At 51.0% G+C, this 25,132-nt stretch overlaps 1 protein-coding gene across 1 annotated transcript in view; it reads right to left on the bottom strand.

Moving 5' to 3' along the window:
• Positions 1-24,545, bottom strand: part of HS3ST6 (heparan sulfate-glucosamine 3-sulfotransferase 6) — a 55,353-nt gene extending 30,808 nt beyond the window's left edge. Inside the window, exon 1 of the mRNA XM_068908369.1 lies at positions 24,190-24,545. Coding sequence (XP_068764470.1) covers positions 24,190-24,545 — 356 coding nt within the window. The remainder of the gene's footprint in view (positions 1-24,189) is intronic.
• Between the last annotated feature and the right edge of the window lie 587 nt (positions 24,546-25,132).

Here is a 25,132-nt window from a genome sequence, read left to right as displayed (position 1 = left end):
CACCCAGGCACGAGCATGCCGAACAGAGGGTCTGTGTCGCGGGGAAATGCAACATCCCAGCCAAGAGATGGGGAGGCGAAACAACTGAAAGAGAGACAGACACCAAAGCAGGGAGCGGGAAGGCAGAGGGCAGAGATGCTGCTGCCAAGATGAGGTTCACACGTTCGCTTGTTCAGGGATCCTAGAGACGAACCTGTACATCAAAGCAAGTTCCAGCCTTGGCTGCAGAGACCAAGGCTGGCTGAGAACTGTCTTGCCTGGGCTGTATCCAGGAAGAAACAGTAACTCCCAAGAGAGGTGAGAACCCAGATCTTCCCCCCACCTCCCACCCCCCCACCATGAGACATCAGCAACAGAGCATGCTGTTGGCAACCTCCGCTGCCTTCGTTAACCGTTTCCAGGCCAATTGCTGCAGCACAACCCTCTGCGGGTCCAGAGGGACTCATGCCCTGCACATCCAGACCTCACCACAATATGCAAACACAACCACAGTCCACAGCAGTCTGGCACTTTGGAGACAGAAAAAAAGCAAGAAATGTGGTTCCAAGTGCTCGTCACTAACCTTAAGAGCCTGGCATCTAAACCACATACACATGTGCTTACACACATCTACACACCATAATGAACGTATTTGTATACCTGGGTGAAAAGCAAAGCAAATCAGTAATTCCAGCAGTCTGAACACATTTCTCATCTGCTACAGCTTTACTGCATTAGCATCCTTAACTAGATACTTGAGTATCATGGTGATGATGGATGGATAGATGGATGATGGATGGGAGCATGGAGCTAGACAGAAAGATCGATCCATGCATCCCCTGGCAGCTGCTGCCATTCCTGATAATCCAACTCAGCAGAGGATACCTGGTCACTTTGGAAGGGCAGGAGTCATCAAAGGAGGTGAGGAAGGTGTGTTTGGGGTGGGAAGCCTGAGGATGCGTTGAGTCAAGCCCACCTCAGGGTATGCAGGCTTGCAAAGATAAAAGAGGAGACAGAGGAACATGAGGGATATGGAAGAGAAAGAGGAGCTGTCTGGGTAAGCCCAGGTGAGGGCTCAGGGCAGTCGAACAGCCCAGCAGAGCGCCCCAGAGCCTGCGAGGCTCCCCGAGCAGAGCCCAGTGTGCACAGCCCTGACGAGGCTTGGAGGAAGCTCCAGTTCCACTAGATCAACGCCCAAGGCCCACTCCAACCTGGCAGCAAAATCAATTGCAATTAAGCTGCCGCCTGATAGTCTAGTGAGTATGAGGAAGGCAGGACACCCCACCGGGCCCCTGAATCTGCTCAAACCAGACAACATCGTAGCTTTTACACCTCCATAGGGCTCTTTACAGGCTCTCCCCCACCCACTTATTCCTAAGTGTGGGGGCGGACTGTTTAGCTCCCATATTTGGTGGCTGCATGCTGGCAAAGGGGTTGGAGAGAAGCCTTTTTTATTTCATGCAAGCATGCCAAGGAATCCTAGCACCCAGCGCTAGAAATTAAACGGACACATGCCTGTTTCCTGTTATAACATCATCATCCATTCTGCTGAGTTTCACATATGCAATTTGTTCCACTGAAAGGAAGTTAAATTTCTTCCAAAACCCCACCTAGTCCCGCCGTTCTGGCACCACCATCCCAGCAGAACAGCTAAGACAAGTAACAGTAAGGTCGGTCTGGGCTCTGCAGACACCTTGCAAGGTACAGATGGGGGCAAAGAAAGAGCGAGGAGAGAGGTGGGGGCAAACATCAGAGCTCAGCTTGAGTGCCAACTAACTAGAAGAAGCAAAAGGCATCAACTTAAATCTGAAATCACCCTGACACTGAGGATGGGGTTGGCTGTTGGTGTGAATGTGCCGGTCAGTCCAGGTCCACGCTTCCCATTTTGCCGGGCCCACAGGCAAACACACTCAGTCCCCACGTTTAGGCGGCCCCACTTTGCACCTCTCATTGCCTCTGCCAAGGAACGTCCCTCAGCTTTGTGGGGCTGGGTGTTATTTAAGGAAGATGGTGGCAGCACTAAAACTCTCCTTAAAACACCACCAGCGGCTCTCTGTTCCTAACCAATAAGACAGAACGCGTTTATAGGACTGGAGATACTAAGGCTTGCAGTGGCTGATGGTCTTGCTATGAATGAGCTTAATGAACAGCGCTGATAAGGAAAAGCGCTAGGCCGTCCGCAGCCCTGGACACACTAAGCGCAGCAGTGCAATTTGGCTTGGTGTCTGCTAGTATCCAGCCTCAGAAATCAGCAAACAAAGAGCAGTCATGGAAACCACATCCTACGCAACCAGCAGACCAAAGGTGATGAGGACAGTGCACACCAGGCATGTAAAATTAGCCTGACAACGTACCATCACTAACACCCAAGCAGCCCTGTCCCTGCTCACAAGTACAGCAACTTCAAGCAAAGAAGCATCCGTAACAAAATTTAGTTTTAACACTATAACACGGTGGCATCTGAGATGCTGTAGAGCATCTGAAAATGCAAGATGTTCTTACAGACTCTTCCAGAGGGGCTGCTCCAGCCAGGTGTGAAACAGCTTGACTCCCAAGGAAGCAATGTAACGTCAAAGACTAAACCTTATATCCCAAATAGAGACCAGGGTTTAGCGGAAATGACAGAAAGGCCTTGCCTCTGAGACTGCAGCACTAGTTCAGCTCCACATAAACCGATGGACAGGACAGTGGGAAGTCTCTTTCCACGGACTTCTGTGGGGTTGAGTTGTCCCCACATGGAGGGCCAGATCATGGGCAGGACACAAGCTCCCAGTGCCTGGCCAAGGACAACACAGTCCTGTGGGAGTGGGAGATGAAAACAGATGGGATGATTGGAACAAAACCAGCAAGGAGGGAACAGGCTATATTATCACCTGAACTCGCAGGCAGAACTGAAATAACCATAGTGGGCCCATCAGCCCACTGTTCTTCAATGCCAGGGCACTGGTCCACCAGCGTCCCCTGTCCAGGGCTCCCTAGAGCAGTCACCCAGCAACCATGCAACCGAACCAGCAAGTCTTTTAGCCAAACATAGCCACCCCTGCGCTCACGTGGTGGCCGTGTGCACGCACTCACTGCAGGCAGAGAAAACAGCATCTCCACTAAAAAGCAGTCGTGAACAGGACAGAGATTGGCAGGGCAAGGATCGGATCCTGACGCACCCTGATATAAATCAGCACATGCCGGGCTTTCACACTTAGCAGTGGTGCTGCTCATGCTCCTTTCCAGCTGGGTCGTTTCCTGATCCCTTCCTGCACCCTGCACAGCGGGGGGAGCGACGCGGGGCGCGAGTACCCAGCTGGGGAGGGCAAGGGGAAGGAGGCGAACAGCGACGCTGAACACATAAGGAACTGGAGCCTGGGATTACACCAGCCAAGAACAGGCCAATATTTCTATGGCTCAGGCAGGATCACCCACTTAGAAACCTGCAGAGGCCACGTTCCTGTTGGCCACACCAGCGGAAAGGCTGGAAATGAGCAGGACTTTTACATAGTTTTCTGCTGACATGCTGCAAGGCCAGTTCTCCTGGGATCAGACCTCGGCTCTTGAGGTCTCCATGCCCCCTGGAAAGGCTTGGAGGAAGCTCCCCAGCGCAGAGCACAACAGGGGATTGCTGTTTTCTCTTTCTTTCTTCCCTTCTCTTCCAGAATGCAATAGAAGAAAAATCTTGGGCCATTTGGAGAGCATTAAGCGGTCCGAGGCCAAGAGGCGTTCCTGGGACGCACACTCAGCTGACTCGAAAGCTACGGCAGGCACGCCTGGGAACTTCATCTGCTCCTTAAAAGCCCAAAGCGCACTGGGAGTTTGTTGACTGCTGGACTCGCGCGGGGTGGGAAGTTACCCTTGGACAAGCGCATTTCCACGAGCCTCCCACCCCAACTTGGCTCGACCTCTGGGCTTTCGCCGCTGCCCCCACCCCGCACCAGCGGGGACATCTTCCTCCTGGGTACTTGTCCTCATATCTCCAGAGGAGCTCAGGGCTGGGGCCCCTCCGGTCGGGGCTGGGGCACCCGGCTGCGACCGGAAACAACGAAAGCAAAGCGGGGGAGAGGAGAGGGAGTCGTGGCGCTGGGTCAGGACGGCGCTGAGCTGAGGCTGCCCGCTCCGGCGGCCGCCTAGCCGCTCCGCAGGCGACGCCGCAGACGTTGCTGCAGTTATCCCGGCCGGCGCTCGGCTCGCTAAACTCATCTCTTCCGCGGCTTCACGCCGCAACTCAGACTTCACTAGCAGATCAAACAGACGAGGGGTTTTTTTTGTTTGTTTTCAGTGGGCTGGTGGAGGCAGGACGTTCGCACGGCTCGAGTTCGCTGAGCGCGTTTTCGCAGTCACCGCGGTCGGGAAGAGCCAGAAATCCCACGCGGCGGAGAGCGGCACGAGCGCGGAGCGGAGCCGCCGCCGCTGCCTGCATCGCCTGCAGGAAGGCGCGCGAAGGTCCCGTGTGCCCCGCGGCGCCCGGGCCGGGCTGGGGCGCGCGAAGGTCCCGTCTCCTCCATGGCTGGATTCCAGCTTCCCCAGGTGAAACTCCTCCGCGGCAGGAGACGCGCAGGCTGCGCCAGCTTCCCAGAGGACAACGCGTCCCCAACTCACGGGAGCGAGGAGCCCCGAACGAGACCTCCTGCGTGCAAGCGGCAAAGCCCTCGCGTTCCCCTTCCAAAACGTGGCGACTGGCCCAGGAAAGACTCACGATCAGCAGGGCCGGCGCAGAGAGGGGAGCGGGAAGAGGAACGCAAGCCCGAAACGCCTCGCAGTAAACGCGCTGAACAGCTCCAAACCTGGAGACTAAGCGATACCGCAGCCCTGCTTTGTGGATCGACGCCTACCGAGGACGCCACACAAACGGGAACTACGCCGCCGGAATGGATTTTGCTTTAGGATGAAATTTAAAAAAAAAAAAAAGTTCTGAAAAGTCACCTTACAGCAAATTGATTTTTCCCTCTATGTCAGTAAATTTCAAATTAAAAAAAAAAAAAAACACAATATAAAACCAAACAAGAACTTCTCTAGGCTTTTCAGAATAGTTTTTCCTAGCTATCCTAAAAATTTAGATCAAAAAATATGTTGGGTAAAATATTCTGTTCCCCACAGCCTGGAGAACCTCATCAAAAATCCATTTGAAGTATTACTTTCAAATCCCTTATGGCAACGGGATGTTTTAAGGTCAGTTAAACTTGTTATTCACTCAAGATTTTCTTTCAGGTCCCTGCATATTTTAAACAGATTTTTCCCCATCTCCAGCCCAGCTATGCTACAAAAACCCCTTTCCCCTCTTTTTCTGAAAAGGAAAAAAGTTGTCAAAAGATACTAATCAGAAACAGCTTCTGAAGTTTTATAACCCACTACAGTTTACATTTGTTACCAAAGAACATCGATGCTATCTCCAGATCCCTAAATCCCTTGACATTTAAAATGCTGAATGGAGCTGTGCTTGGAATAAAAGAATTAACCTGAATTTGTTTTTTTTATTTGCAATTCGTTTTCCTTTACAGATTTTATACATGGACTCCCCACCTCCACTGCTCCAAGTAAGACAAAAACTGCAGTCGGCATTGTTTTTGAATTATTTAGGATTTCCAACTTAATGGAATTGCAATTTCTGTTCCTACTATGCCTTTCACCTCGAAGAAAGCTAGGCTTTTTTTCTTTTTAAACGAAGATCACAAAGAATACAGTTTTGCATCTCTGAAGTGCAGTCACCTCTGGGGTGGGAAGCAACAGCTCTTTCTAACAGCACACAAAAACAGAAGGGGGTCAACTCTTAAAATCTTTGGTACATCCACAGGTGTTAGTGGCCTCCATCCCTGAAGAGGTAACGCAGCGACTCTGACTGGAATTTGTCTGGTATACAATAGCAAATATTTTAGAGAAAACAATATATCTATTTTTAAAGAACATCTACAAAGAAACTTCACAGCAGATTGCGAGGTTCTAAGGAATAAAAAAGATGAGCGCGTCCCCTAAAATACCAACATCAGTATTCTGCTCAAGAACTTCCTAGCTTTGAAACGCTGACTAAATTCAAATTTCATTTGGAAGATCATCACGTTTTTTACATTTAAAAAAATACAGACTCCTGCTTCGAAGAAAATTAGACTTCTGACCACAACAAAACAGAGCTGAAAGTGACTTGGAATGAAATTGCAAATTCTGTCTCACCACATTGCGTCTCATCTGGCAATATAAGTACCAGAAGGAAAAACATCTGCGCTAACACATGCCCCGAGAAAAGCGGGTTTCCCCTCCAGTCCTCAGCACGAAGAACATACCTGAGCTGCTATTGCAGACATTGGTTAGGTAACATTTTAAGTCTGTAACTTCATTCGAGATGGCATTAAAACACACATGTGACTTTATGCTTGTGCTTGAATCCCCTGCTAACCCCTAAAGGGCTTAAATTTGTGTCTTCCCAAATAAGGAAGCTTTTCTGGAGATCAGATGAATCACCGACACAGACCAGCTCCTCTAGCTGAGTATGAGGGACCCTCAGAAGGATGAGAGCTTGGGTCAGATTCACTTAGAGAGTCCGATGCGCTTCTGAACAACCCAAGTCTCCCACATCTGCAAAGCTGGCTGGCAATCGCAGCAGAGCATAACTCCGCTCAACATTGCAAATATCTCCTCTTCCAGTCCTGGCCAGCAATATTGCCAAGTCAGCCTTTTCCCTGTTACTTTGGCATTTCTAGGTCTTGGAAACTTGGAGAGAAAAAAAAAATCAGCTGCTAACCTCATGACAGGCTGAAAGCCAAGACTGACCAGAGAACACAGGTACCTGCCTCCTCCAGTCTGAGCCTTGCGCTTACGCTTCAGCCACTCTGATCCCACACAGACCAGTTCAGACCCTCATTCTGCATTAACACTGCCCCTTCCCACCTCCTGCAATAATTCATTCCACTGTGTTCACCGCTTCCTAGTATCCCTCCACAGCTTGGAACGTGATTCGGTAACGAAGGCATGATATTTAGCCATAGAAATGCACTGTGCAGAAAAACAGTATGCCTGGGTCTTGAGGACTACAGAAATGGTGGGCTGGGAACGTCCCCTCAAGGTCTTCTAGTCCTTCCCTGCTTCTAGGGAGGACGATGCAGGCAGTGGGGTGATCACCAAAAAACTATCATAAGGAACTATCCTGAGGGGCATTTCTACAGCAAAGCACCTTTATCTTCATCTCCAAAGCCCTTCAAATATGTTCTCCCTCCTCCCTTTCCCCCACTTCCACACATGATTCAGCCACTGCTAGGGAGAAGAGTGGCAACTAGCAGGACCCAGTTTCTAAACCCTCTCCCAGGGAAGACGACTCCTGCAATGCAAATGGTTTTGAACTCTGCTTCTCTGTTGAGTAATACAGTTCGATAGGACCCAGACGAGAGCCAGCGTAAATCAGATCTAGCTCCACTCAAGTTCAGTGGCTAGAACAGGGTGTGCATGTCCTGGAAACCTCCTCTTGCTTTCATGCAGGGAATTTACTCTGATTTCACTAGCGTTTGGTGGAATTACTCCACTTAGCCTGATCTCAAACTGGCCCAGCTGGTCAGTGTAAACAAGATGCAGCATGCGCAGTGAGACCAGATTCTGACCCCTTTGCCATTACAGATGGGATGTTCACAACTCTGTGACATATTTAGGATTGTGCAAGCCACAAAGTCCCGTGTAGCATCTCCAAAGCCCCACCTCCCTCAGACAAAGGGGTCATCCTTACAAATCTTTGTCTGTTTCCTGAAAGATGCTCAACTTTTATACTCCAGATAATAATTTTTAAGATTTCTGAAAGTCCCAAAGAATATTAAGAGCTTTACCCACAACCAAAAGAGTAATGTTGCCAAGACAGAAGGTGAACTGAGCAGAGAGGAGAAGATTGCAAGCACCTAAACATTTGCTCCAAAGAGCAAAGAGTTCAGAAATTACTAAACAATTCTCGGTATTTCTAGCCCTCTAGCCTGCATTTCTCCATTTATTCAATCAGACATATGCTGCTTTTATCTCTGCAACTGCCAGCTCTTCCCTCTTCCCCGAAACATGTGCATCCTCCATTCTCTGCTCATTCTCAGCTTAGCACAAAGCACAGGCTGTGTGAATCCTGCGCGCAGTGCAGACTTGTAACAAGGGAACATGCTCGTTACCGCCACTTCCATCAACAGATTTCTCCCACTTGTGCCTAAAACCGGCATTTGCACAAATAACGCAGCTTTGGCAGACTCCGATGTAATTTCAAAGTTGTGAGCCCCATTGGTGTAAAGCAGCATAATTCCACTGAAGCCAGCGGCATCCTATTGATTTACGCCAGTTAGGATCTGGAAGGAGAGATCTACTCCAGTTGTGGAGACGTGGAGAACCAGAGCCCAAGAAGAAAGTTAGCGTGCCATTCTCTTCTGGACCATCACAACACACTTATGCCAAAGTAAGAAAAAAAGAAAGAAAAAAAAAAGTTCCATGCTGCTGTTCCAACGATAAGTGCATGCAGGCTCCACAGTAGACTGTAACACATGCTATAACACATCCGGGCCATCCCTGACAATGTGTAGGCCCCACAGATCCTATTCCCTGATCAGTCCATTCTTTGCATCTCTCATTTCCTGCTATGATTTCTTCTCTGTAACGAGCAGAACGCCCATCCAGAGGGACCAGAAGCCAGAACTGCAAGTAACAGATACAAAGGACATTTACGCTGAAGAACAGAGGAATGCTACGCTCCAACAAATGCAGCTTTTTCTACCACCTGAGCCAACAGCATCTTCCTTTCATCCAACTGTTCATCGCTCGTGACCTCTAAGGTCTGCAGAGGGCAAGAAAACGAGGAGATCCAACAGTCTGTGAAAGGATGGCCAATGCTGACGCATTGATGCTGGATAGATGAAGGGATGCAAGAGCCATGGAGGTTGGAGGTTGTTTCAGAGCTGCAGTCACCTCTGCTTCCTCGGCTAGCAAGAGGATACAGCCATAAGTTTAAACCAGTCCTACTGGTTTCCTGCAATATGACGCTCTTGCCCTATCAGCCTGCAGCAAAACACTTCTCTCAGCTTCCCAGCTAGACACTTACCCCTGACACTAGCTATGGCTGCACATTCCACTTTCATGAGGCTTCTCTGAAGACCATCCTTCAAATAGGAACGGTCTTCTTGGATTCCACAATAGGGCAAGGAGTGAATTACATTTAATTACACACTGTCCAGGGTCTTAAGTATCAGGCCAAGTGTTACCAGATGTGCAGGGATCTCTGTCAAAGCAATCTGCAGGCCTGAATGCCTGTTTGGATACTTAATATGTTGGTATCTAGGGTGTGAGGGTCAGAGCTGGGATTTTCTATGCAGATGTTACAAATCTTTTCTACTCTTACCGTCACCATTTAATAACACTATAAATCATCAGACGCTTCTCAGGTGACCATGTAATTGCCCATTTGTGTATCTGAGCAAGTTTATCTGGACTCTCACTCTTTGCTGCCATATGAAACTGCCAGCAAAGGAGACTTGCTGAGAGAAAATTCCGGCTACAGGACTTTGCGTACCCTGTATTTCATTCAACAAGTTATCTTTTGGCATATGTGCTTCAGATGCATTGTGGCAGTGCAAGAAAAAGACAAGTAACAGATACAGAAGATTAAAAAAAGGTTGGATCAGTCTGTTCCTAATGTGAGCCTTGTTGCTCACAGTCCTTTGATTGCACCAGAAATAAAAGATGGAAATTCACTAGAGGCAAAGGAATTAATTAAAAGGAGAATAAAGGAGCATCAGTTTGTTGGAGTCCTGGCATCAATTCTGAGACTAGTTTTGAAGTGGCAACAGTTTACTTGATCTTTAAAGTTGTTCTATGTCCTGCGCAGTGACTGAGGACTTAACGCGTAGCATGTGCTTACGCTAATGGCCTACCAAGAACAAGGCAGCTCACCCAATGCAAGAAAGGCCTGCCTACCTCCGGGGGACACTGGAGCCCCTTCCATCATTCCACCTACTTTTGCTCCAAGCATCCAGTTCTTCGGAAAGACCCTAAAAAAGGAGATCTCTGTGGAAGCTGCGTGTCTCTACAAGGAAGCCAGGACTCACAGTAACCAGGTCTCTTTATGACCTTACACACTACCATGATACCCTGAACTGCTCCAAACTGCTCTCTTCTGATCCACAGAGACCTTCAAAGCATGGTGCAGCCACCATTTTTCAGCAGGTTTCCCACACGCATTTCAGGTTTGTAAACTGTCCTGGCATGGTTTCAGAACTCTGCAAAAAATTATTGCCAAGGTTTTTCGGTAGGTGAGAAGAACGCTAACCACCTTCAACCAAATTGCAGCTCAAATCCCAACATTTATGGGAACCTCTTTAAATATAACTATGCACATACATATTGACTGTGGTTCTTTATAGTTTTCTTCTGGTTTCCGAGCCTTCAGTTTTCTCATATCTTGGAGATACTACTTTTAAGTATTCTCCCTGTGTCCCATGACTCCAGGAGCTACAGCTTTAAGAAAAACACCAAGTATCTTGAGATTCATAATAAAATAGGAAGAGTTCCCAACACCGCATTCCACATAGATTGTACTTTAAATATTTACGCTTGACTGCCATTGTAAGAGCAGCATCTGTAACTTAAAGCTTCCCAGCTGAACTCTGGAGGCTTTTACAACCAGCTTTCTTTCTAATTCTCATTCCCAAAGGGCATTTGTTACCTCTCTTCATCAATGACTTTGGCTCCAACTTCATCTAAATACAAGTACGGGGTTTGGGGACTGCTTTCAGGTAAGTGCTGCTTAACGTTGCACACGTGACCTACTGTGTAATTCATTGGCCTATAACGTCATGCAGCCAGACACCATGTAATAACACTTATACTTTCAAACATTCATGGGCAACTAGCGGAACCTTGATGCAAACTTACTGATGCCAGGTTCCCACAGCTGGATGCAGAGCACAAGTCCGGCGGTCACCAATCCTTAATGTTACCAGCACATAAGTAAGGCCTAAATTTTCCTTTAATTTTAATTGTTTCTCTGAAAACAGAATCTTGCATCAGAATATTTTATGCTAAAAATGAACCATTTATTCAAGTTTCATGTTCAGTAATTCAAATTGTATAAACCTGTTACAAGATAGAGACCTCCTTTTGAACCCTGGTAAGTCCTGTGAGCATATCAAGCCCTTACATGCTTCCTGATACACTCTAAAGTAGAGAAATAAGAATTTCAATATCTATAACAAGATCAGAACTGAACAAGGCTATCCCTTGTACCTGTCTTTTAACAAGATTAGAATTAAAGAAACGCTTTCAGCACTGAAGAGGTAGTGGGATTACACTCAAACACCAAGTTTCTCTCCTATCTGCATGCCAGTAATTAACTAGAATACTACGCTCAGAGATTCAGTCCAGGCCAATTACGACGACCCACCGGGACGTTGAATGTTTTCATAAAGGGCTCAGCAGCTCTGTCTTTCTCCCAGGCTGATGAATTCTGACACTGACTTTTTTCCCCTTATTAAAATCATTCTTGTGGACACTGCTCCAGAATTGTCTGGTTTTAGTGAAAATAAATCCAAAGCAATTCCACCGCATTCAGTAATATTATTTTGGAGGGATACTGCTGTGCGAACGAGGGCAGAATCCATGGGAACAGATACAGCGACCGTATGCAAGTCAGCTGAGCCTGGCTGAAGCCAACAAACCTGGACTGATCTGCACAAGCAGCGGAGCCAACGCAACTGTTTTAACTAGAAATTAAACTAAAGCAAAGGCCACCACGGGAAACTCTCAATGAGCGCAATAGTTTTGCGGCAGACCCTGATCCTGCCATGATCTGCAATAGCCCGGCACTGGCTTTTTGCCATGTAACGGTCAAAACGGGGACTGAGATTGGGAATAGAGCGTGTTTGGGAATGCAGTAAATAGCTCCATCAGAGAATTACAACGGTCTAAGGATAGAAGGGAGGCAAGGCTCTGGAAGAGAGGTGCGCTGAAAAGCTGTTCCAGCTCTATCAGCAATCCAAGAAAGCCAGTAACCTCTCACTACCAGCTCCACCTCACCTGAGGTGACTCAAACTGCCCACACCAACCCCAGGGGCAGTCGCTCATTTTGAGCTCCGAAGCTTTTCAAACGCTGTTTGTTCAGTCTGCAATACATGGAGATGTGTTGAAACAGCATCAAGAATAAAAACTTACGTATGGTCAATCTTTCAGGGGGGTCAAAAGCTAAAACACCAGAAATCACTTCAAATGTTGAGTCTCAGAAGAAGGCCTACTCTGTTATCAGACCCAAGGTTCAGGCCGTATAAACACTTGCCTCTGGTGCAAGGACTTGACCTAAAACAGCCCAGACATGCTGTTGAGACAGAGCGCTGCAGCAACAACTGGAAGCAAGGAGGTTGGGGGACTGCAGGGCAGTTTGAGGGACTACCCTCTCTTTCATTGCGGTCTGGACCTCCATAAGCAGGTCTGCTTGTAAGAAGAAACTAAGACAGCAAAGCCCAAGAATTCAGACATGTATTAACACCGAGCAGCGTTTCGTTAGAGGGGAAGGAGCAATCGGCCCCTCTTTAAGAGCAGGCTGAGGAGCAGGGCTCGCTCCACGGGCGCCAGTGGGGTGTTTCTAACATTCAGAACGTCATGGAAAGAACAGGAGCAGGAGGCGAGAATTTCATCCCGTGACAAAACTGCCTGTTCCCCCTGTCCGTCTAACCCACGTCACACAAAATAAGTCTAGACCTGTGCTTCTAAAAACATGCAGATACAAACAGAGCAATGCCAGCCTTTCAGCAAACCTCCCTCTTAATATAAAGCATAACTGCAGCTGCAAGAGCAAACTAGGCTCAATCTAGACCACATGAAATCCCAGCAAGGGAGCCAAGACTTGTTAGCAACGTGCTGGGAGCCAGAGCCTCCTCTCACTTTTACTTTGTTCATCAGGCCAGCGTTTGACAGTGGTGTAAGCGAAGGCCCAACATGGCCCGCTCTGCGGGGCTGCAATGCCATCTTAGAGGAGCGAGACGGAGTCTTGCATTGTTGCATCAGGCTTGGTCTCATTCTGCACACAGCCCTTGCACTGGACTGGGGCGCTGGGATGCTCCTGTCGCTGAAGTAAGCATCTCTTCCTCCCTGTGCGTGACATGGGCGCTGTTCTCTCTGCGGAGCAGGATCAGGCCCCCGGGATGCCACTCTCCTTTCTTTTTCTGGGAGCAGCAAGCAGCCTGAAGCCTGCCTGGTGACGCCTTTGTGAATGAAAGGCAAAACCGGGCAGCTCCGCATCGCCCCGGTAGGCAGCTCCACTTCCTGGTAGTAGCTAAGCGGATACAGGTTGTCACGCTTGGGTCTCCAACACCACGGGGGAACGTTTAAATCTCCTCCTCCCCCCTGTAAAGGCTTTTCATGGAGACAAACGATCCCTCCCTGCAACAAAACCTAAGTTCTGAGCCGAAAGTACTTGGCAGCAGCCCCTTGAATTTTTCTCATGGCTTGTGTGGCTTAGGAACATGACTTTCTGAAATATAAAAGCAGCCGGAGGAAGCAGCCGATGCTCTTGTTGAAGAATAATCGTCTCCCCGGCTTATGCCAAACGCTCCGAGGCTCCAAGGCAGCCACAGAACGTGCCCTGCTGAGTTGTCACTTGGAGGGACGGAGCTGGCAGGCCCCAGAAAGCAAGGTTAGAGCAAGCCATGAAAAGCTGCGCGCGGCCATCAGTAATCCACCAGGGCACAGGGCGCCACACGCGCTGCGACGACGGACAGGGCGTTATTGGCGAGGGACGGAATAGGCTGCCAACGGCTCCATGCCGAAGCCCGAGCATCTATTGACGAGTGGAAGTAATGAGGGCTCGGGCTGACACGCCGGCGAGCTCCGTCAAGCCCCTGATCAATGACACTTATCGAGCCTCCTGCGCGCGCCTTTAGCGGCCGCTCCAGCCCCCTCCTCAATCCCGGTAATTGGAGGATTTCTTTCGCTTCCACTACTATTGACGTTTCTTCCTGTCAGGCTGTCAAAGGTGAGTTGTCACTTGGAATTACGGGGGAACTCAAAGGCACAGGCAAGATCTGTAACCCCCATGCGGCGCTGGGGGCCGAAGAAGGCGGCTGCGAAAGGCAGGGAAAGCCTCCAAGGCGCAGCCGGCAGCACACCAGCGGCAGGGGAGCGCCGTGGCCGAGCGACCCGCGCGCTGCCCCGCTCTCAGCGCCTTTGGCCCAGCCCCAGCCGATGCGTTTGGAAAGCTGGACGCGTGCGGCCAAGAAGCCCGCAGGAGCATTTGATGAGCCCACGCCTGTCATCAGCACCAACGCACACAGCCTCAAGGAAGGAAAAAAGTCTCGCATAGGCCTACACGCGTGGCAAACTCATTTCAGGAGCTTGTCATACAGATGTAGAGAAACACGTAGCGCTGCTGTCAGGGGCCAGGAGGCTCAGAAACACGCTCCCGTCCTCACAAAGGCAGCACTGCCTGGTGGACAGAGCAAGGAAACAGGACTCCGCGCTCTCAGGTCCCATCTTGGTCACCTACCTGCTATGCTGTGGTTTGCTCTGGGCGTATGGAGGAGCCAGTCCTGCCCTCAGCTGGGTGCTGGGGCGAGGAGAGGAGAGGGTCTGCAGGAAGCCCAGGTGGGCAGCAGCCACAGCCAGCCAGCCAAGCCCGAGCTCAAGCCCCCCAGGGCTGGGGTTTGGGATGCTCTGGGCTCCAAAGCAGCTGCAAAGTTCAGACGTGCAGGAGGGCCTGGCACGCGGGCCACCTCCCGCGGCCACACAGCTCCGCTGCCTCCGCTCCCCGCTGCAAACGGAGACAGAAACACGACTTGGCCTCTGGCGACCGTGTCTGTCACACTTCTCACGCATTCCCATCAATCACCTTCGGTTCCTTTTTTGCACAACACGGTGCCCGCCTAAAGCGGCCGCTAATTCACCAGCTCAACTACCAAATGGGTGCAAATGGTGGCAGGTTAAGAGACCGCTAATGCTTCGTGAGGACTGCAAAGGACTTCTGTGCAGCCATGCGTGTGCACAGGCGGGCGGGCGCGCGCACACGCACGCAGCATTTAGGGGCTAAGTAGTAAATCAATAGCAAAACGGTCAGTCTTTCCATCAAGGACGCTTAACAAGGTCACATTCTTATTCTCTCCAGACTAATGAGTGGAGATTACTAATAAGACCTCAGTGACAAGTGACTATATTAATGTAATTCTTTCCTGCTTGTAATCAATTTTCTGTGTTAAAATTCACAGCTATTCTCGATGGCCGAGATCGCTTGTCCCACCCACCAGCCGCTGCAGAGCTGCTGGTTCAAATACAGAGTTGTTGTCCCCGTTGTGTCCTTGCTGGGGCCATGCCGTTTTCTCTGCGGAGCACGTTCAGTTATACAGCTCACCAGGGAGTACAAAATCACCCCCAGGAACAGCCCGGCAACTCGGACAGCACACGCCATTCTCAAAGCGCTGCTTCTCCCCTCTCTGCTACCTAGAACATTTCTGTGCTTGCGCTTGAAGAGCCCAAATAGCAAAAGTTTTGTGCAACTGCTTATGAGAAGCTAATCTCAAACATTTCACTCTCAGTTCCAAACTATGAACGGTCCTGGCCAGAACACTTTGCAGTATTTATTTGGGTGATTTATTTTACCAGCAGACGCAAACTAAGCAGCATACCCTGAAACAGAGATGCTCTTTTTGATCTGTGGCTCAACAGCACCTCACATGTGGCAAAACCTGGATTTCCTGCGTGCCACTCCAATGCATACAAAATGATCATTATAATCTGCAAATACCAGCAGGATATGGGGTTGGACATTTACAATCCCATACCTTCGGCATCATCACTTGCACATTCAAACTCAGTTAGTCCAGCACACTGCTCACGTGCCGTGGTTATGTTGCAGCCCAAACGGCACGTTTGACTGGAATCTTCACCATTTGCATTTCAAACAACTCTTCAGATCAACAGTGACTTATTTAAGGGATGCATGAATAATTTTGAAGACGTTTAGACTTCTGTGATCTGCAGGCTGTCTGTGCACTGAGGGAGAAGGAGGTGAAATTAAATTAGTTGCTGCGAATTTTTTCCACCCAGGACCATTAGCACAAAACGCGTGTAAAAATCTGAGCAACTGCGAGCACATTGTGCCCTGGACACAGACACTTTGGGATCTCAAAGAGGTAACTCCAGCTGGAAAGCCAAAGCCCCTGGATTTTACAGAACAGACCTGTGACCCACACGCACTTTGAGGCGACGCGCACTCGGCCGGCAGGTAAGGCAGAGCCCCACTGACTCGCGCAGCACGGCAGGATCGAACCCGCGCTACGCTGGACTCCCAGCACAGCTGCAGAAAGCCGCAGCGCGTTTCTTCCACGCAGCCGCAGCGCGTCCTTTCTTTACCAGGCAGCCGAGCTGGCCCACCCTGCTCGGAGGTGACACAGCTTGGGCAAGCCCATGGTAAGACCGCCCGTCAAAGAGCTCAGAGTCTGACCCTGCAAACCCCGACTCGTGACAGCAATGCAAGGAGCCCTCTGGACCCCACACAAGAGGCAGCGAAGGCTGCACACGGCCTTATCCGTTGCCATGTCCACTCCGCAAGCGCTCTTGAAAGGAAAGACCGACTGTGAAACATGGCCTTGGCCGTGCTAGCTCTGCTCTGCGCCCGTACCCTAACCCTAAACTGGAGCAGACCATAGATTCGTAAACCTTCCTGATTTTGTCTCCCATTCCTCCTGCCTCCCAGCTGCAGGCTCAACCTTCAACCAAGTGATTTTTCAAAGATCTGCGGAAAGCCGTTCGAAATAGGCCTTTCCTCCTCACTTGACAAAATTATAAACAAATGCACCACAAAAATCGTGTTGGGAGGAGAAGGAGGAGCTCTAAGACCACCACCAGCTTCTCTTCTGTGCACACCCAGGTAGATGGACTGATTTTTTTAAACCTTGTGAAGCACCACAAGAAGGCCACAGCTGGAGAGAGATACCAGCCAGAGGGGGCCGAGATGGCTGGCAGGACACCATGACTTCACCCGCGCATGCCTGGAGATGCAGAATCTCTCTTTCTCCTGCAGTTTCGTCATTGCTGGAGAGCCGAAACGCCTCAGCGTAACAAGAGAGGGGACAGAAATTAAACTGAACGGGCTGAGATGTGCCAGCAGCCAGGGCTCCTCTCCGCAAAGCGGCAAGGTGCTCTGCTGGGGGGGGTGACAGCGCTGGGCACCTCGGGAGGTCCAGCTCGGGAGGAGAACAGAAGCCCAAGAACGGCTCCAGGCTGGAGCTCAGGCACTAGGGGACCTGGCCAAGCTCCTCGGCCCCCCTGAGCCCGGCCCTCTCGGTCTTCCCAAGGGTTCGTGCACGGGGAAAGAGCAGCCAAACGGGTATTAACCAATTCCTGAAGTTCCCTACCCGAAAGGGATCTCTGTGGCAGCTCCTGCTTTGGGGCAGACCACAATCCCGCAGGAAACGGGAGAAGCGGCCCGCTGCTGACCAGCTTTCTAAGCAGATGGATTTCGAAAGCCCTTTGAAAAGCCATTTAGAGCTAAGTCCTGGTATTAAACCTGGCCTTTCATTAGTCAGGTTTTCAATCTCTACCCCAGCTTGTCTCAGCAAAGCTTTGTTAAAAGGTCAGGAAGAAGCTTTTAAGCATATTTGCCAATTAACTATTGTAACTCCCTCCTCAACGCGACGCGAGCTGCCCACTTCCGTCTCAGGGGACCGGTAATTGCTGTTTTATAAATAATCTTTGAACAGTCCTAAAGTAATAGTCTCCTCTTGCATAAAGGCACCTTCTAAATTCGCTGGCCTTTCCCACCTCTGTCACTGCCTGCATCTAAAAATAATCTACCCAAAAAAAAAAAAAAACCAAACGAAAAAATTGCCCGGCGCCTTGAAGAGGAAACGGCGGCGGCGGCGCTGAGCGAGGCTTGGCCGCGCCGCAGCTGCACGCGGCGGACGCAGCGCTCAGGCACCGCTATTCGGAGTGGCCAAGGCAAAGCGGAAGCCTGCGATATACTGCGCACGGACCAGCGTTTCCGGGGGGGCCGAGGTCCTGTCAAAGCTCAATGAGGCCTGCGGTGCTCAAAGCTCCCCCCCCCCCCCGAGCTCCCTCTCCCCAGGGCAAAAAACAAACGAGCAGGAGGAGAAAAAAAAAAAAAAGAAAAGAAAAAGAAAACCCCCAGAATGTCTTTTAATTCGGTGTTTAAGCAGCAGCTGTCTAGTAACGATTTGGTGACGGTGCTCGGGGCGGGGGGCCGGCGAGGCCGGGGGGCAGCAGCGGGGACCCGAGCGCTGCAGCGGCCGCAGCGCTCGCCCGGCCGCGTCCCGGCGTCGCGGCTCTTCTGGCCGCCCAGCGGTAACTGCCGTAACAGGGACCCTGCGGCTTTCGCTACTTGTTGTGCGAGCTACACAATGTTTTTAAAGTTCTCTGGAGTTGCATGCAGGCAATTAAAAAAAAAAAAAAAGAAAATTGATCATGGTTATATATTTAAATTTCTAGCCTCCGAGGTTAAAAAAGCGTGAACTAGGGGAGCACGAGGGAGAGGGCACAGGTTAAAAAGTAATTTCCAACGGTATTAATTCAAATAAAGTGTATTTTTTAAACCAGTCCCAGGGTTTCTAGCTGCTCAGCTTTATTTATCTGTTTAAGCACTCTCGGACAGCAACACTGGAATACTTTAAAACCTTTAGAAACTCAGGTTACTTTTGCACACTCCACTGCACAGCGCGTGTATAAAACCACCATTTATTTAAAAGAGACAGCAACAGAGAAAGAATCGCTCAGCTAGAAAGCTCACGACTCGTCACACCCTGCAAGTCACAGCTTTTATCCGAAAAAATCTCAGCCAACGCTAACGTGCGGCTTTAATCATTTGAGCCTGACCCTCCATAAGAGCACACGGAATAACCGGGCTTAATTTGCCTCGCAGCTGAACCGGTCCAAACCTCAGCCTCGCAAGCCCACCTACACGAGCACGAAGCATCGCGTCGACTCCAGCAGGCTTTGAACGGGGAACAAACCCCAGGAGCTGCCCGGGAAAGCAAGGGAGCAGCGCCGGGGGAAGCGGAGCGATGCCCGCCGCCCCGCGGCTGGGCAGATCGCCCCCAGGAACGCGGCGCGGCTTGGTTGCCCGCAGCAGCACCCGCCCGCGACCGCCCTGAGCGCTGCGAGACGTTAATTCCTCGCTGGAGCGACAAACGCTACTTTTAATCCCACGTGAAGGCAGTTTGCAGAAGACCCAACTCCGCGCGTTTTACAGTACGGTCACTGCTAGACGCTGGGGAGCAGTGAAACACGGGCACGCCATCCTGGAGGAGACCTGTCCTGCTGACCCACACGTACCGCTTTGCGCCCCTGCCTCCGTGTCCGCAGGACATAGCGGTGCCCCTCTTCGGACGGGCAACTTTTCTCCTAACAGGAAATCCAAAGCAGCATGCATTAAATACAAGTTTTAAAATATCTTCTTCACGGTTACAAAATCGCAGCTTTCTCTCACATTTCTTGTTTTTTCTTTCTATTTTAGGATTGATCTTGCTTGTTTATGGGGATGAGCTGGGAGAAGCTGATACAAAAACGTCCTATTTTTGTAGCAAAAGGAAAAGGGAAAAAAAAATAAAAAGGGTGAGCAAGCGAGCACGCACAAAATAACAAACCCCAGAAGCATGTTCCAGGATTGAGTTTCTGCGAACGCACCGAGAAAAGCAAGGGCCGCTCTCCAACACCGAGCGCTGAGCCGCGAGTCCATTAGGAGAACAGATTAGCCGGTGTCAATGAATAAAGATAATGTCCTCAAGCAGCTCTTAGTGCATTGCCACCTGACTCCTTGCGAGACTCCTTTGTCTCTTCCCACCTATGTATTTCTTAAACGTGCCGGTGAAAAGCTGGCCCTGGAGAGGGATACAAGCTGTGCGCCGAAACGCAGCCTGGTGATTCCAGAGTAGCTGAAACGTCTGACTTTATTTAACAGCTTGTGCTACAGAGCGTCTTGATCTGTCAGTACAATCACAACACACACACGCAAAACCCCCTTAAGGCATCTACTTAGCTCTACTTTTCAGCTGCCAGTAACACTCACAGCAGAAGTCCAAAAGAGCAACCCTGCAACCGCATCCTCTGCCTGCAGCTCAAAGACTTCAGGGAGTTTGGAGAAGAGAAAGCCTGGCTCAGGAAATCCCGAATCCCTTCCACGAGCGCTGCTAGCCTCCACGAACGGGGGGGACGGCACGGAGCGGCACCCGCGCCCGGGGGCTCCCGCAGGCGCCCGCCGCGCATCCCTGCTGAACGCCCGCGCAGAAGCGCGACAAACCACCCCAAGAGCTCCCCCCCTCCCCGATTCCTTCAGAAGGGCAGTAAAAAGCTAAATTTGGCCTCAAAGAAAGTCAGAGCTCTGAAACGATTCGACGGTACTGAGAGAGGCCTGAGAGACGACGTCTACCTGCAAGATAGCGCGGCAGCTGCTGCGGAGAGCAAACCTCGCCGTTCGCAAGAAAGCCTTCGCCAGCTGTCACTAGCGCTCGCCCCCTTCTGCCGCAAATTGCGGGGAAGTAAGGAATTCTTTATGATTCCTCTGAAATACAGCGTGCGCCGTCACCCAGGGCGCAGTTTGCGCCGAGCGCGACGCCAGCGGCGGCTTTCGCGCCATGCGCTGGACTGAGACGTGAGCGGTCTGGCGGGCTCTCGGCCCAGCCCTGTTTCTGTATAACTCTTTCTTCAGACGTCACAAGCAAGTGGGAAGAGGAGATGGGACAGAGAGGGACTTTAAGCTCATAAATCACAGGGGGAAGTACAAGACAGAGCAAAACTGTTAGACTGAGCTGATGCCGCTGCAAACTTTTGGCGGACGGAGACAAGACGACCGTTCTTTGTGTCGGCTGCAGCAGAATCTGACCGCTCTCAACACAAACTGCCCCAAACTCCCTTTTATGCAAAGCAGAATCGCCAAAGAGCATTCCCTGAGCTGCCTTCATACCCCAAATCTGCTGTTATCCCCCGTTTCCCATGTCCTTTTCCCAGCAACATTAAAACTGCCAAGGATGCACCAGACTAAGGTGCAAGAAGACAGAGCGATCTGAAACTCAGCTGCAGGCGTAGCAACGTGAGGCAGCTGAACGGAAAAACGAGCCTCAGCTCCTGAAACTAAAAAGGAAACAAGCCGTCAAAGGCAAAGTTTTCAAATGCTCCCCCCCAAAAACTCCACCGTCAGAACGGAGCGACTTCTGCTAGGGTCGCCACTTGAGCATAAACCTGCACAGCAATTGTACCGAACGCAACTACTCTGAGCGTTTCTATCCAATTTCTTTAAACGCAACTTGTGACTTTGAATCTGAGCTCATTCGCAGCGGGCTGAACAGGGCGCGCTGCTCCGCGGAGGCAGAGGCAGCCAGCCCACTTCACGCCCCATAAGGATCTGGCCCACTAGGAGCGCGGTTTTTCCCTACATTCACACAAACAAGGGCAGGATCGGCCCCATGCCGTCAGGCTATGCATCTCCTAAAATATTTGTAAGGTCGTTCTAAATATCACTTGGAAACGTCTCGGATTCAAGGAACTGTTCACATTCGCCCTCTTCTGCATTCCCAGAAAGCAGAGAGACGACGGCCCAAGCGACAAGAGTTCCTACAGTCCCAAACAGGACGCTCGCACTCCCAAAAGCCACGCATCCGGAGAAAAGCATGCATAAACTAACAACAAACATTTGTTTTTAAACCTAGGTTTAAACAGCGCTGAGTGCCAAAAAATTAAAACAGTGTTTTGCTTTAGGATAAAATTTCACTTCATGCTTGGATTATCCATTAAGTAATTTATGTCACAAGCCGGAAAAGGTGTTTAATCTTCTTATAATTAGCTAAACCGATAGTAACGCGAGGAATTTCACAAGACACACTTGTCACTTTTTACTGAACGCTCTCTTTTCACTAGCGAAAAGCGCCACTCCAAGAAGGGGCTTTATGCTATTTCAAGTTTAAATGAAATGAAACACTCCAGCGAGAATAAATGTTTTCAGTCAGTTACTTCCATTATAAAGTAAAGTAAACTACTCCCCACCTACAATCAGACACTCCTTCCACGGGAGAGAAATCGCTGAAACTGAACCACGAAGAAAAATAAAATTCCCCATGAATTATTGCTGCAGAGGTTTTTTTTTTGGGGGGGTTTTTTTTTAAACTTTTACTTAGGACAAGCAACGACCTACAGGTGCCTTCAGGCTAAGTAGCTTGGCATGAGAAGCAGCTGGTGTAATTTTAGTTTCCTAGCAAGTCCAAATATTTAAAAAATGTTTACCCCACTTTGAGATACTCTTTGGGGGGGAAAAAAAAAAAAACCTTCTGTCCAATCTCTATTTTCCTCCACCCAAACACACCCCAGCTTTGAATATTTATCTCCGTCTGGCTTTCACGAGGGGGGAAAAAACCCCTTGAGGAGTGTAGCAAGGTTTTGCAAGAAGACAAAACAGGAGACGCAAAGAGAAGAGGAATTATAAAAATGGTTGTGCACGTGGTTGAAAACGCACTTGTTCTATACAGAGTCAAAATAAAGCATCTACTAAAAATTTCTTCACTAGAGGGGATACACCTTCTTCACAGTCTACCGCGCTCTTCCCCGTAACGCATCTGAGCGCGCTGGAAACATCCCCTGTTCGGTATCGCCAGTTTTGCCAGACTCAGAATCACGTTAAAACGTCTCGCTGCCCCCTGCGAGTGCTTCCAGCGGTGCCAACTCACCGCCCGGCCACCGCAGCCGGAGCTTCACCTACTCATGGCTCGCTCCGGTGCGCGCTCTGACGTCTCACCCGACCACAGCGCACAACACGAAGACATTCACTCGTCTGCCCTTTAATTACGTGCTCGCAGGCGGTAAACTCCCATTCCGCCAAGTGAGATCTCTCTTGTAATTTTCACCCCAAAAAGAGTAGTGACCGCTATTGTTTCTAGAGTGCTGTAGGTACATATGGAACGTGGGAATGAGCCAATAAATCACAGCAATATCAATGCAATCATAAACGTAAGTGTGCTACTTGCTGTGTTTGAAGGTGTGTTAAGTCAACAACTTTACAACCCAGATGTGGTATTGCAGAGCCGAAACTCTGAGGGTTCAATTACTACTAAAATTACACTTTCCATTAAACATACCAATTTTCACAGGTTATTATTTTGGTGAGGTTTGCTAAGTTGAACCTCCCCCAAAACACAAAGAAATATGAAGACTATGTAAGAAATAAAGTATTCCATAATGGTTGAAAGAGAATACGACCGAGAGGCAGGAAGGACAGAGCGAGCTACTCATTTTATTATTTTCAGATGTTTCGCAAGAACACCGCAGTCCTTTTATAAATCTACACATTTGGATGCTCTTCAAAATAACGGACTAGATTCTTTCACTGGCTTCAAGGGACTTAGCGCCCTGAGTAGATTTGGCCTGGCCGCTCTTGACTTGGCCACGACACGGAAGTTTAATAGACAACACATGCACAGTAGCTGCTCTTCCGAATGTTTTATCGCCTGAAGAGTTCAACTCCATTGAAACCCTCAGAACTGAACAACTCCCTTGAATCAATATGGTTCTGCCCTTTGACACAACGGGCCGACCGGAACGTACCGAGGAATTCAAACGGGACCGCTTTCCCCTTCCTTCGCCGCTTCAGCGCGCAGCCAAGAACAGCCAGCAGCAAGCCAGGTCCTACAAGCCGGAGTCCTTGCTTGCTTTATTTTTTTAAGCCACTTAAATAAAAAACTCCTAAAGGAAGTCGGGGGAAGAACCGTAAAACACTGACTGAGAACAAAGTGTTAAAGGTTAAAACCGCAAAGCCTGGATAATTAAAAAAGCAAATTTCTGCTCCCGACCTCCGTTCCGCGGACCGCCCCGTCGCGCCGCCACCTGCCCCCAGCCGGGGCCGGGGCCGAGCGGCCGGACTCTCCCGCTCCCCCTTCAGCTGGAGGAGGCAGCAAGGGGCTGCAAACCGGCTTCCCCGAAAAAACCGACGCCGGGTCCCCTCCCCGCGCGGTTCCGGCGGCGGGTGCTGGCATCCACCGGCCAACTCTTAACGCGGCTCCCTTGCCATCACCACCGGGGACTTCCGTCTTCCCGTTTCTCGCGGATTCATTTATTGCTCCCTCACCTCGAAATCACGTTTATCTGCAAGGAGCGACAAGAGCCGAGCTGGGGGCGAGCAGCGCGCTGCCGACAGCCCGGCCCGGCCGGTCCCGGCCCGGCCGGCCCCTGTCCGCCGCCGCCAGCAGCCAGCAGGGGCGGCCCCGTCGGGGGAAGAGCCGGCGAGCGGCCAGGGCCGCCGCTTACCTGTACCAGCGCAGCCCCTTCTCGTAGCACCTGTCGAAGAAGTGGGGCTCGGCGCCCACGGCGCGCACCCCGGGGTGCACCCGCAGGAACTCCAGCAGCGCCCGCGTCCCGCCCTTCTTCACGCCCACGATGATGGCCTGGGGGAAGCGCCGGCTGCCGCCGCCGCCGCCCAGCGCCGGCAGCCCCGCGCCGCCCGCCGCCCCGGCGCCGTCGGGCGGCAGCAGCAGGGCGGGCGGCAGCGGCTCGCAGGGCCCCGGCAGGCAGTAGAAGAAGTAGGTGAAGAAGAGGATCATGGTGAGGAGGAGCGAGGCGCGGCGCCCCCCGACGGGTGCCAGCAGCCGCCCGCTACATCCCATCGGGGGCCGCTGCCGGCAGAGCCCCCCGCCGCCGCCGCCCCGCCGGACAGCGCATCCCGCGCGGGCGGCCCTGCCCGGCCGCCGCCGCCGCCGAGCGCTGCGCTGCGCTGCGCTCCCCTCCGCGCCGGCCCCGGCCCCGGCCCCCTCCCCGCGCACACCCTGCCCCGCGCCGCTGGGCCCTCCCCCTCGCGCGCCGCCCCCGCCGGGGGGCCGGGGGGGGGGCACGTGCCGCGCGCGTGGGGCGCGGGTCACGCGTGGGGCGGCCGGCCGGCAGCCCCGGCAGGACCCGCTCGCCAGGCGCGTTCTCACAGCCGGTATTATTTTGTTGTTGTTGTTCGTTGTTGCTAATTTATGGGGCTCTAATTATCGCTTTAAATCACTTACATCCTGCAAAGGGGCCTCGCAGCAAAGGCTGCGTTTTTACAGCTCAGTTTTGGATCGAAGGGAGACTACATGCTGTAAATAAACAATAATTATTGTGATGATAGCCAAGTGCCGCGCAATTAGCAAGCAACACTCGGGCGAGGCAGTGCTAATTAGACTGCACGGGCTCCTGCCGCAAGGGTGGAAACGCAGCCCGGTGCGTG

The sequence above is a fragment of the Struthio camelus genome, chromosome 15 (assembly GCF_040807025.1).
Source record: "Struthio camelus isolate bStrCam1 chromosome 15, bStrCam1.hap1, whole genome shotgun sequence".
Taxonomy (NCBI): domain Eukaryota; kingdom Metazoa; phylum Chordata; class Aves; order Struthioniformes; family Struthionidae; genus Struthio; species Struthio camelus.
The sequence above is the reverse complement of the archived record's forward strand: the minus strand, read 5'-3'. Positions and strand labels throughout refer to the sequence as shown.